Source organism: Ambystoma mexicanum, chromosome 4q (genome assembly GCF_040938575.1).
Source record: "Ambystoma mexicanum isolate Mex_15411 chromosome 4q, UKY_AmexF1_1, whole genome shotgun sequence".
Taxonomy (NCBI): domain Eukaryota; kingdom Metazoa; phylum Chordata; class Amphibia; order Caudata; family Ambystomatidae; genus Ambystoma; species Ambystoma mexicanum.
Window position 1 is genome coordinate 763960627 of NC_090928.1, and position 13497 is coordinate 763974123.

The window sequence follows — 13497 nt, forward strand, 5'->3', positions numbered from 1 at the left end:
TTGGCTCACACATATTCAGCTGGCTGTGGTTCTTGCTGCATATCAGCAGATGTAAATAGTGGGTGCTATAGAAAGTGTATACCTAAATGCGAGCCACCATGTAATCAGGACCTGTGTGTAAACATACCACATGTGTAAGGCCCCCCAATCAATTAGTGTTTGCCTCTTGCTGAGAAAGTGGCTATTGTGAGCTCTGATTTCAGTCAGTGTATGGAGGATCGAGATTACCTTGGTTTCACTGGAGAAAGAAGAAAAGCTAAACCAACACCCACCAACACTTTCTCTAATATGTTTTTGGGGTGAAAGATACAAGAATATAAAAATGTCAGGAATGAGACCTACAAAAATGTCCTTCTTCGAGATGCCTGCAAGTGTCAGTCACCTCTTGTTCTTTCAAACGATGTACTGAAAAGCAGCTCGTTTGGCTGTCAAGCTACGTAACATTTGAAGAAAAAATAAGACCCAAGTTTCTGGAGTAAGATACGTTTTGTAAAACTTGATTACAACTGCAGCTGCAACAAATGCACTTATTAATGTGTGCGATAGATGGACTAGGTCGTACATTAACACCCACCTCACCACAGCTGAACTGCACATTAATACTTCCATCATGCAACACGAAGGCCTTCAAGTGCATAAATGCATTCAGCAATGAACCGCTACATACCGTATACGTTTAGTCCTTGACTCCTTTTGTCCAGAGGCACCATAATGCCAGGCGCCATGTCCCTGTGCCTGAGGGTGGGTGAGGCTGTACTGTTAATGCTATGCACTAGTACGAGTAGCTGATTGAGTGAGTCCAAGGCAAGTGAGGCGGCCCCTCTCTGAGTTGCTGCCCCCTTCCCCCACGTGCTTTCAGGGGCTCTGCCACTTTTCGTGGTTGCTATGCAACCATGAAATGTTACAGAACTCCTGAAATCAGACGCACCGGCGCCTGCCGCAGCGTTGCAGACCTGGCAGCAGGATCCCCAATATTGATTTTAAAAAAACGGACATAAAAACAGAAGATCCGAGCTTCCGTTTTCGTTCGTTTTTTTTCTTCAATATAGTTGGGGTCGCAAAGCCAAGGTCAGGGGTTGCAAGTGAGCCACCTGACCTCTGGCGACCCCTAAATGACGTCCATGTCTGAGGGTCGAGGCTGCAGCCTACAGTAGTGCCAGTGGTAGAATACATGTGTAACACGTTTGTTTCCTAATATTATAAAAATGAACAGGCACATTCACTTTTCTAATGTTAGGAAACTAACGTGTTACATGTGTATTCTAGCACTGGCACTGCGGACTGCTGGTGCAGCGCCCCCTAGAGGGTGACTGACGTCAGGCAGCCCCCTGAGCTGCCTGATGCAACGACCGGCCCTGCACCACATCCCTTAAATTCCAGACAAGTTAAACTCAAAAAATGAAGTGGGAGCAAAATGGCACTCCAGCAATTTCAAAGGGAGGAAAAGTCAAAGTTATTAGAAATTAGGCATAACCAACAGGTAAGTACTCCGGGCAATTGAACAAGAGAAACTACAGTGAGGAGATCAGTTAGAAAAGGCTTAGGGCCAAAGTAAATGGGTCAAAAGTCTTTTGCTCAAGATCACACAGTTCAGGGTAGTTTGCAGTAAAGTTCGTGGCACAGTTTCCGGACGAGGTTGTTTGGTAGAAAAGTTAGTTCAAAGAGAAGAGAAGGACAAGCCCTCAGATTGGCAAAAGAGTTTAAACACTTTCACTGCAGTTGATCGAAACGGACAACCGGATTTGCACAGTACCTTAAAACGGAGAGGGAGCTGTAGCTGCGGCGGACGTTCCTGGTGGTTCCTGCAGGCTCACGGTTCCTGAAGCGACTGTCGGACTGAAACGAAGAAGAACGACTGGAGGGTCCTGCGCCACCCAGGGAAGAAGCCAGCAGCAGAGCCAAACATCTAATAAAAGGTGCGCTCCTTAAAATCCAAGCAGGGTCCGACCTTCCTGGCTATCCGGCCCACTGTAGCTCTGTACAGCAAATTCGAACAGAGGAGGGGTCCTGGCTTGCAGTTTGGGTGAACTGGTTGGTCCCACCAGCTCAAGGGAAGAAGTTTCCTGGAGGATCTTCTCTGTCGTCAGATTTGGAGATTCGGACCTGCAGCAGGGCTTCACCGGGCGGTTCAGTCATGGTAGGGGTCCTCTTTTTCCATTTCCTCATTAGTTCTTGTGTTCAAGTGGCGGCTCTGCCTTTCCAATCCCAGAGACCTGCTTTTTATGCAGTTTTCCCCCATTCATATAGCCTGGCTGTCAATCACACAGCACGGTGGCTGGTCTGGCATGGCCAGTCCCCTTAGCCAATCAGACAAGAGTGCGAATTGGGTTACCAAGGGAACCCATGGCAGGGGTCCGAAGATCCCTCCCTCACATCCTGCCTACCTAGACTATCAGGCGCCTTAAGGAGGGCTTCTGTGCAGAAGCCCGCAAAAAGACGGCGAACAAAGGAATCATCCCCGGTTTGGCACGCAGAGAAAAATACGAGAAAGACTTTAACAAAAATGAATGGTGAAAAAACCCAGCCGGAGCCAAAATAAAATGTATTTGGTCAAGCGGGTTTATGTTTGAGGCTAATATAATAGCCTAAAACAATACCACATTTATATAATATAATTGCGGTAGGAAAGTTAGGGTAGCTACCACTGCCACCAGCCAAGTATTAATGTTAAGGGAGCGAAACAAGGCTCCAAGAGGCACAGACAAAAACGGATAAGAATTAACGCTTTCCAATACTCCATGTAAGATCGGGTGTACTGGGTCTGTGGGTTAAAGAGACTACATAAAGTTAATGGCAACTTTGCATGTTTCTGGGGGACAGTAGTCAGCCCCAGAAAAATGGAGTCAGTGGGAAGTCTAAAAGACAACCCTCTGTTACTGCACTGAAGGTGCTGTGTAACACACACAAGTGGTGCTCATGGAGTAGGTGAGGCTCCAGAGCCCAAGAACACACAAAATGGTAAAAACACACATGGCAAAACACATGTAAGAGTGGGAAAAAGGTTCACACTCTTACCAGGTGAAAAAAATAAATCCTGGAAATCCAGCAAAGCTGCTGGGGACTCAAAAGGTAAGGGAAATTAGCCATTTATGAGAATTCTCCCTAACACCCCCCCCCCACCCCAGACTAAGGGACAGGAGGATTTAATCCACTCCTGGATGAATCTCTACCTCTAGTTGGTTAAAAACATCCTAGAGAGACCATCAGCATTTTGGTGGTGACATCCTGCTCTGTGCTCAATGGTGAAATGAAACCCTTGCAGGCAGATTGACCATCTCAGAAGTTTTGGGTTCTCCCCTTTAATTTGCATTAACCATCTCAAGGGTTGGTGGTCAGTTTGAATCACAAAAGTAGATCCATACAAGTATGGTCTAAACTTCTTCAAAGACCACACAATGACAAAACATTCACGCTCTATGGTTGCCCACCTTGTCTCTGGTTCCTTCCGTTTCCTACTGATGAAGCAAATGGGGTGCTCCCTACCTTTCTCGTCCAGTTGACTAAGGACTGTACCTATACCTATATTGGAGGCATCTGTCTGCACAATGAAGGGTTGGTGATAATCAGGAACTCTTAGGACTGAAGCTTGACTAAGGGCTTTCTTCGGGCTTTCAAAGGCTTGGGTGCACTGCTCATTCCATCTAACCTTTTTAGGGAATGTTGGAGAGGAGATCATATTCAAGGGAGAAGCTTTGGTCCCATAGTTCTCAATGAAATTCCTGTAGTTCCCAGTGAAACCTAGGAAAGCTCTGACTTGGGTTTGAGTAGTAGGGGTGGCCCAGTTTTGCACAGCTTGTACTTTGCTGGGCAATGGCCTTATCTCACCTCCTCCTACCTCATGACCAAGGTAGACCACTTTACTCTGACCAATTTGACATTTTCTTGCCTTTATGGTCAGATGGGCCTGTTCAAGAGCCTGCAAAACATGACCTAGGTGATCAATATGTTCTTTCCATGTAGGGCTGAACACTGCAATGTCATCCAAGTATGCCATGCAGAAGTCCTCCATCCCATTTAGAACTTGATTAACCATCCTTCATTACCTTAAACTGGTAGAGGCCTGCTGTGGTAGAAAATGCAGTTTTATCCTTGGCATGGTCTGTCAGAGCTTTTTGCAATAGCCTGAGGTTAGATCAAATGTACTGAGGTACTTGGCTGAACTAAGTCTATCCACCAGTTCATCTGTCCTTGGCATCAGTCTTGGTGACTGCATTTAGAGCTCTATAGTCCACACAGAATCTCAACTCATTGGATCCTGCCTTTGGTACTAGAACAACTGGACTAGACCATGGACTTGTAGGGGGCTCTATAACCTCGAGATCAAGCATCTTGTTGACCTCTCCTTTAATGTGGGATCTCACATGTTCTGACATTCTGTACCCCCTACTTTTGACAGGTAAATAGTCACCAGTGAGAATATCATGCTGGCCCCAAGGGGTCAAGCCTTGTGAAAGTGAAAACAGGGAGGCAAACTGATTTAACAGAACTTTGCACTCCTCCTGTTGTTCAGTAGTCAGTTGAGAAGAGAGATTAACACCTTCTATCTGCTCATCTAAAGGTTGGCCTCTCAGGAGGTCAGGTAGAGGTTCACTCTCCTCTTCCTCTTGAGCTGAAGCTAGAAGCAAAGCTCCTACTCCTGGTCTCGAGACATAAGCCTTTAAATGGTTGGTGTGAAAGACTCTGGGCGCCTCCTTAGGTCTGCCTAAATCCACCAAATAGTTCACCTCTCCAGGTTTGCCCACAACCTTGAAGGGTCCTATCCATTTGTCCTGCAAGGCCCTCTGCCTTGTTGGCACCATAACTAGTACAAGCTGGTCTTGAGTAAACTCAACCATGTTGGCCTTCTGGTCATGCCAATGTTTGACCAGAGCCTGACCTGCTTTCAAGTTATCACTTGCTGATGTCATCATGTGTGACATTCTCCTCTGGAGAGCTATCACATAGTCAGTCACTCTGACTGGCTTGGGGGAAGGAGCACTCTCCAACCCCTCCTTGATCAGGGCCAATGGACCTCTGACTGGATGGCCATAGAGAAGTTCAAAGGGACTGTAACCAACTCCCTCCTGAGGGACTTCTCTATATGCAAAGAGAAGGCATGGCAGTAGAAGGTCCTACTTTTTCTTAAGGGGTTCCTCTAAAGCACCTATCATGCTCTTCATAGTACGGTTAAACCTCTCTACCAGTCCATTTGTCTGTGGATAGTAGGCTGTAGAGAACTTGTAAATGACCCCACAGTTTTTCCACATGGGTTGCATGTAGTGGGAGATAAAATTGGATCACCTGTCGGGTATTACTTCCTTAGGAAACCCTACTCTTGTAAAGAAAATACCAAGTAGAGCCTTAGCAAGCCTGAGCCGTAACAGTTCTCATAGGTATTGCTTCTGGGTATCTTGTAGCATGGTCCCCTACAACCAGGATAAACCTGTTCCTTGAAGATGTGGGAGGGTCAAGGGGACCGACAATGTCAATGCCCACCCTCTCAAAAGGAACTCCCACCACTTTGAGAGGCACCAGGGGTGCCACATTCTTGGCTCCACTCTTGCCAGAGGTTGGGCAAATGTGACAGCTCCTACAGAACTTGTCAACTTCTGCACCCATCTTAGGCCAGTAGAAATAGAGAGAGAGCCTTTCCTTGGTCTTCTTGAAACTCAAGTGACCAGCCAATGGGCTAAGTGTAGGAACTGGAGTCTGTTAGCAAGGGGCACTACAATTCTTTTGCAGTCCCCAGTGATAGACTCAGTCGGTTCACTGTAGAAGAGGCTATCTTCCCAGCTTAACCTGTGATTTCCAACTTCTTGCCCATCAAGTTGGTTAGCAGCCTGTTGTCGAAGACCTTCAAGAGTAGGACACTCTCTCTGTCCTTTGCTAAAGTCTGCCTTGTTGGGTCCACCTTCTGCCAGTAAAGACTGCAGCTCAGGATTTTCAACAGGGTCAAATTCTCCAACTAAGACAGTGTCTTCTTCCAGATTTGACTCTTCAGATGCCGGCTCAACCACACACGGTTGCACCTCACACTCTGCCTCAGCAGGTGGAGTAGTCACAGGTGTGCTTTTGGAGAATCTTGCTGATGTCCTGGTTGGTAGCACAGGGGTGCTATCTGACTTTTTCCTGGAGGTCTTGGGTCTCCCCTTTGCCTCTGTTTTTGTAGAAATAGCAGTGAGCAACTCCTGTGGAGTGTGAGTGATAGCTTCCTCTGTCATCTCCTCTGGAGAGCCTCTCAAAGTTCTCTCCCTTGCAGACCTTGTGAGCTCCTGTTTCCTTTTACTGGGAGGCCTGGGGTGCTTGACACAACTCCAAGGGTTTTAAAGTCATTACCCAACAGGACTCTCCGAGGTACTTCACTCTGCACACTAACAGGTATCTTGGCAGTCATATCATTACACTGGATGAGAGCTGGTCACTGGGGAAGCATTTGCACAGGGCCTCCATCTAACTTGGTGAGGCATTTGGGTGCCTTAGCAATATCCTCCACCTTGAAAAAAGATTCATCCACCACAGTTATGCTGGCTCCAGTGTCTCTGGTGGCAGGGGTTTCCTGACCATTCACAAGAACACTATCTTTATAATACTCTTTAGTATTATCTGGAATGGAATTGTAGACATTTAAGTTCTGTTGTTTCCACAAGCCCAGGGACACTAAAGAAACACTAGCTGAGACTCTCGTGTGGTTCATCAGCCAGTAGGTGAACGTTTCCACTTGCCATAGGTACTTTTTCCTCTGTGGAGAGGGCTAAGGAGACAGTGTGGACCCCTGAAGGTTTACCCTTACATCTGGATCTCCTTTCACATGGTCAGTTGACCCACAAACATAACATTTCCCAAATGTTTTGATGAATGGGGTTTTGTTCTGACCTCGATCTGGCTTGGGTCCAGATGGTACACTAGCCTGATTTGGTTTCCCTTGTGGTTTACCCTTATGTTGCTGTTTGTGGCCCTCTTTTGGATTGGAGGTATTAGAATTCTTTTTGTTGTCTTTCTTTGGCTGTTTCCCCTCATCCTTTCTCTGAGTAGCCCCAGAATCCTTGTGAGTGGCCCTGTTGGCAACCCACGTGTCAGCAGCCTTAGCTAGTTTCTTTGGATCTATCTCCTTAGAATCATCCAAGTGCTGTCTGAGCTCAGGAGAGCAGATATCAAAAATAGACTCCAACATCACAAGAGTTCTCATTCCTTCATATGTTTTTACTCTGTAACCCTTAATCCAACCATCTAGGTTTTTCAAACACTCATATACACAGGTAGCCCAAGGGGTACCATCATGCTTTTTGAGGGTCCTAAACCTCTTAGGGTACTGGGAAGGGGTCTTCCCATATCTAGCAATTAAAGCTAGCTTCACACACTCATAATCCATCCTATCCACCTCCCCCAACTCCATCACAACCTCAGATGCAACAGTGGGTAGCCTAGAGAAGAGCCAGGAAAGCAATTGATTCCCGGAGAGACCTTGAACACTATGATTATATTCAAACATTACCAACCACTCTAAAATATCAAGCTTAACCTCATACATACCCACAATTTCTTTAGGCATGCAGGGTCTCTTGGGACTGGAAGACCTAGAAGACTCTGGGAATGAAGCATTTTCAAGAGACAATTTCTTCATTTCAAGTTCATGATTCAACTCCATTTCTCTGAGCTTAAGTTCTTGGTGTTTCTGTTCAGTTTGAGCATTTAACCGTTTGAATTTTAGTTCAAGCCTCATTTTCTCTAGAGCAATGAATTCAGGACTGAGTGTAGGACTTGTGGGGTCCCAGTGGACAAGGATTGAGGTTGCTGAACAGGCAAGGGAGCAGAGAAACCTACATTAGGAGACACATCTACGTCTTCCAATTCCTCATGAATAGACATATCATCATCCTCAATACTTTCCACATTTGCTAGAGAGTCAGGTATTTCAGATCCACTCCCCAGACTTTGGTTCTTTAACAACTTTTCAACTAATTCAATCTTTTTGCCTTTGACAGAGAGTTTCCTTTCTTTACACATGTTTCTTAAATAATCAGCAGTGTAACTCAGGAGGGTCTCCTGACTGTGGCTTTCCATATCAGACATGATTAATGTTTCTTTCTAGTGATGTTAGCCTTGTGGTTAGTTGCTCCAAGGTAATAGAAGCACTCTAAGTGTAATTACTTATACTTTTATCCTCACCGCTGTACACCAGTGTTAGGCAGAATTATATGCAGTACCCTTTGGGAACACTGCACACAATTAAGACTACAAGTGACAGTACATTTTCACCTTTGGTACAAGCCTGTACTACACAGTTATAGAGGTAGCAGTAGCGGAGCAGCCAGACTTATCTCAAGAGTAAGTGGGCAGTACAAATAGTTACACAAAGGTCAGCAATTACTATGGTTCAGGCAAACACTGACTCAAGGTTTCTAAGTAAAATAATATATATTTATTTACTCAACAGTTGTATAACATTTCACTATTCTAATCAAGATTAAGAATCAGAATCATAAATACACCACACCACTTCCCTTAAATTCCATACAAGTTAAGCGCACAAAATGAAGTGGAAGCAAAATGGCACTCCAGCAATTTCAAAGGGAGGGAAAGTCAAAGTTATTAGAAATTAGGCATAACCAACAGGTAAGTACTCAGGGCAATTGAAAAAGAGAAACTACAGTGAGGAGATCAGCTAGAAAAGGCTTAGGGCCAAAGTCAATGGGTCAACAGTCTTTTGCTCAAGATCACACAGTTCAGGGTAGTTCGTAGTAAAGTTTGTGGCACAGTTTCCGGACGAGGTTGGTTGGCGGAAAGGTTAGTTCAAAGAAAAGAGGACAAGCCCTCGGATTGGCAAAAGAGTTTAAACACTTTCACTGCGGTTGAACGAAACGGACAACCGGATTTGCACAGTACCTTAAAACGGAGAGGGAGCTGTAGCTGCGGCGGACGTTCCTGGTGGTTCCTGCAGGCCCACGGTTCCTGAAGCGACTGTCGGACTGACACGAAGTAGGAAGACTGGAGGGTCCTGCGCCACCCAGGGAAGAAGTCAGCAGCAGAGCCAAACAATGAATAAAAGGTGCGCTCCTTAAAACCCAAGCAGGGTCTGACCTTCCTGGCTATCCGGCCCACTGTAGCCCTGTACAGCAAATTCGACCAGAGGAGGGGTCCTGGCTTGCAGTTTGGGCGAACTGGTTGGTCCCACCAGCTCAAGGGAAAGGTTTCCTGGAGGATTTTCTCTGTCGGATTCGGAGATTCGGACCTGCAGCAGGGCTTCACTGGGCGGTCCAGTCGTGGTAGGGGTCCTCTTCTTCCAGTTCCTCGTTGGTTCTTGCGTTCCAGTGACGGCTCTGCCTTTCCAATCCCGGAAACCTGCTTTTTATGCAGTTTTCCCGCATTCATACAGCCTGGCTGTCAATCACACAGCAGGGTGGCTGGCGTGGGAAGGCCAGTCCACTTAGCCAATCAGACAAGAGTGCGACTTGGGTTACCAAGGGAACCCATGGCAGGGGTCCGAAGATCCCTCCCACACATCCTGCCTACCTAGACTACCAGGCGCCTTAAGGAGGGCTTCTGTGCAGAAGCCCACAAAAAGACAGCGAACAAAGGAATCATCCCCGGTTTGGCGCGCAGAGAAAAACACGAGAAAGACTTTAACAAAAATAAATGGCAAAAAAATCCCAGCCGGAGCCAAAATAAAATGTATTTGGTCAAGCGGGTTTATGTTCGAGGCTAATATAATATCCTAAAAGAATACCACGTTTATATCATATAATCTCGGCAGGAAAGTTAGGGTAGTTACCACTGCCATCAGCCAAGTCTTAATGTTAAGGGAGCGGAACAAGGCTCCAAGAGGCGCAGACAGAAAGGGAATACTCCATGTACACCCCATCCATTAAATGGGGTGTACTGGGTCTGTGGTTTAAAGAGACTACATAAAGTTAATGGCAACTTTACATGTTTCTGGGGGACAGTAGTCAGCCCCAGAAAAATGGAGTCAGTGGGAAGTCTAAAAGACAACCCTGTGTTACTGCACTGAAGGTGCTGTGTAACACACAAAAAAAAGGGTGCTCATGGAGTAGGTGAGGCTCCAGAGCCCAAGAACACAAAAAATGGTAAAAGCACACATGGCAAAACACATGTAAGAGTGGGAAAAAGGTTCACACTCTTACTAGGTGAAAAAAATAAATCCTAGAAATCCAGCAAAGCTTCTCAGGGACTCAATAGGTAAGGGAAATTAGCCATTTATGAGAATTCTCCCTAACAATTGCCTTTTTTTGTCAAGGATCAGGTTTCACCCGCGTTAGGCACGGGTGGATAAACCTTGACAAGCCAGGCTAGGCAGAGTGCACCTATCCAGTGCTGGGTTGGACTTGTTTCTGCATAACATTTTTGGGGTTCTGGAGACATCCACCCCACAATCATGCTGTTGAGACGCGCTTTTGTATGCTGAACGGCAGGGGGGTTGTGAGGATTATGATAGGCCGCACCCCTGATCTTTCAGAACTCCAGAACAATGTATGGCACACCTTTAGCCCACAGCAGGTGTTGATTTACACAGACGAATGCAGGACAGTGGCTAAGGAGTCGTGGCCTATGAAAAGCAGGGAAAGGGGGAAGCGAGTGGACGGAACAACCTTCGCCCCGCTCACCACCAAGGGATGGGGGAGTGGGTTTTTAATGTTACTGGTTGCATCACTCCCTTTTCTGCAGCCTATTTTTTTATGGATTGTCCGTTTGTAATACATTTTGCTGCATGTGTTATGTCTAGGACGCAGTTATTTCAATGAGTCACTTCAGTGGAATAAAGGTGGCAGGTCGTGGAGTGGACGAGTGCCTGGGTTATGTGGTTATGGCGTGAGTGGTGGCAGGGTATGCCAACAAAACTCATATTTCTTTCATTGTGTGTAGTGGGGCAGTGGCAAACACCACAGGGGCATGATCTATTCCCATATCAAGAATATCGTCAAGCAGCCGTGACAAGGGAGACGAAGGTTCCAACAAATAACCATGGCATAAAGCTTCATTATAACACACTCGGTTTATATGAATTTTAACTGTTGTTGCTATATGTACTCAAGCAAGAGTACCCTTTTCCACAGGCTTCACCAGGCGTTAACAGCCCCAGGCCCAAGAAGTAAGGCCATTACTACGCTGCGAAAACTGCACGAAAGGGTAATATTGCTATTAGCACCCCAGAGCCAACCCCTAGTGCTGTACGTTCAAGTTAAAACAAGTTTCGTTAGTGCCAGCAGTTTTGGCTTTTGTTTACACATGCAAAAGGTATTTGCCAGGTATTGCCATAATGGTACTAACTGGTAATTACTGCTAGCAGCTTGAAACTGGGGCACGTGTCTGGGCATATGATAGCAGTGCCTGGCAAATGTGTATCTAATACCTGCACACAAGCCAACACTGCTGTCTTTGCTAATGCTTGTTTTTAGAAGGATTTAAGTGAAGGGCATGTATAATACTTATAAATCAAGTGGGTGAAGGCAGACCTGGTTGGGACATTTTTATTACACCAGTAGCGCTTTACTGCACCAATTAAACCATTAGCTCTCAGAAGGCTGCTTTGAAAAAACCTATGAAGCCAGTTGGAGTGCACGGTTCAATTTTAAGGTTTGATAAGGTTAGCTCAAAAGAGACCCGAGGACATTATTTTGGGCATGGAGGGGCGTGACGTGAGTGGGAGTGGCCATAGGGATTAGCATGGACATGGGCAGTGGATCGGTGGTTACATAACCAAACGCCTACAAGCATTTTGTCGATCGTCATATGCCTTCTCCTCCCTACCTGTTCTCCTATGCATTGTTTTAGGCTTATAGGTTAAAGCGCCACCTTTATTGCTAAAACTAAAAAGGATTAGGAAATGGCTACTGGGGCCGGGACCGGCTGCTTACGAGCAGCAGTGGGACACATCTAAGTGCAGTAGGAGAGTTGGAGGGGTGATGTTGGGCTTCATGTGGGTCAGGTCGGGGTCTGTTCGGCAGGTGAGTGGGTCGGGGGAACAGCAAGGAGAGTTGAGGTAAGGTCGCTGGTATTGTGGGGTGCTCAGCTCGCTCCGAAAACAGACTGAAATCAGTAGTTTAAGCCCGATTTTGGAGCGAGTTCATTTGCGCCTACACTTGGCCCGAGTGCTAATGCAGCTTTCATTCCTATGCAAACTGTTTCATGCAAACGTCTCATACGCACAGTGCTGAAGTACTTCCACACATACTGCTACTCAATAATGGTAGATGTGCCTAATTTGCAGTCGCTTTCACAATCATACAACACATTCGTAATATATTTTCTTCCTGTGTTTTGCTCTCTTCAGGCATGCTTATACAAGAAAATGAGTGTCAAGGAGTGGTGAAAACCAAGTTGGGAGAAGTTAAGAAAGATGATCTTCTTATCTTCTTATCTACTGCCCTTATTCTGACAATAGCAGTATTTATGTGCTTCTGCATTGCATTATATATATATTCTTCAAGAAAAAAAACGTAAGTGATATATGGGAAGTTCTGTTTTAATAGGAGCATGAGTTCTTGATTTTTTAACTGTAGTATGCTTTGACCAACACATTTATTTTCACATTCAAACACTACAGAACCTACCAAATTCATATCACTTTCTGAGTGTGTGCATAAACACATGTGCTTTCCTAATTAATGTTGAATTTATAAATTTAAATATGTGAAATTTTTCTAAGGGTATAAGTCAAACTTGAGCAGGACCACCTGAAGTTCCGAAGCCACTTAAAACGTTCCTCTTCTCTGCTTTCTCTCCCTCTCCCTCCACTGCTGACCTACCTGTCTGCCGCACCGACTGCCTGCTTGGCTACCCTCAGAGTCTCACTGGGTAGCAGGGTCTCCCTTGATCAGTCACCCCCTACACTGCCTCCGGGCCTTCCACGCACTTAGGGGCTGTAACTGTAACCTATACAGTCGTGTGCCTTCTTGCACTTACTCAAACCGCAATGCTCTGTGCTGCACTTACCTGGAGCCGCGCTGCCCTGTGCTGCACTTACTCTGAGCATTGCTGCCCTGTTTCTCCTTCCCTCTCCCTGGCACGTCTCCCCCCTTTTCCCCTTGCTCTTCTCGTTCTCGCACTTGCACGATCTGAATGACACAAGCCCTAGTAAGATAGTTTGGGCCTCATTACACGGATGGCGGTAAGGATTTACCGGTACCGGTAAAATACCGGTACCGGTAAATCCTTACCGCCTTACTACGAGGTCCCTTTGCGGGTTGGGGGATTTAACGCCTGCTTTTTGCAGGCGTTAAAAACCAACCCGCAAAGGGACCCAGGGAGCTACTTACGGTACCGCAATTTGCGGTACCGTAATTAGCGCCTTCCCCATTCCCATTGAGCCCTATGGAGCAAAAATGGGAATGGGGAAGGGCAATGGCGGAAGGGGGAATTACCGCCCGCCAACCTTAGAATGGGGCGGTAATTCCCCTTTCCGCCAAGGCGGTGCCGGTATTTTACCGGCATGAACCATGGCGCTAATAGCGCCATGGTTCTCCGCCATCCGTGTAATGAGGCCCTTTGTCTTGTCCTCCCCCT

The 13497-nt window shown here is 46.3% G+C and overlaps 1 protein-coding gene across 1 annotated transcript in view; it reads left to right on the top strand.

The window, feature by feature from the left end:
* Positions 1–13497, top strand: part of LOC138467288 (uncharacterized) — a 5113521-nt gene that overhangs the window by 4925567 nt on the left and 174457 nt on the right. The window contains exon 23 of the mRNA XM_069607285.1: positions 12266–12431. Coding sequence (XP_069463386.1) covers positions 12266–12431 — 166 coding nt within the window. The remainder of the gene's footprint in view (positions 1–12265; positions 12432–13497) is intronic.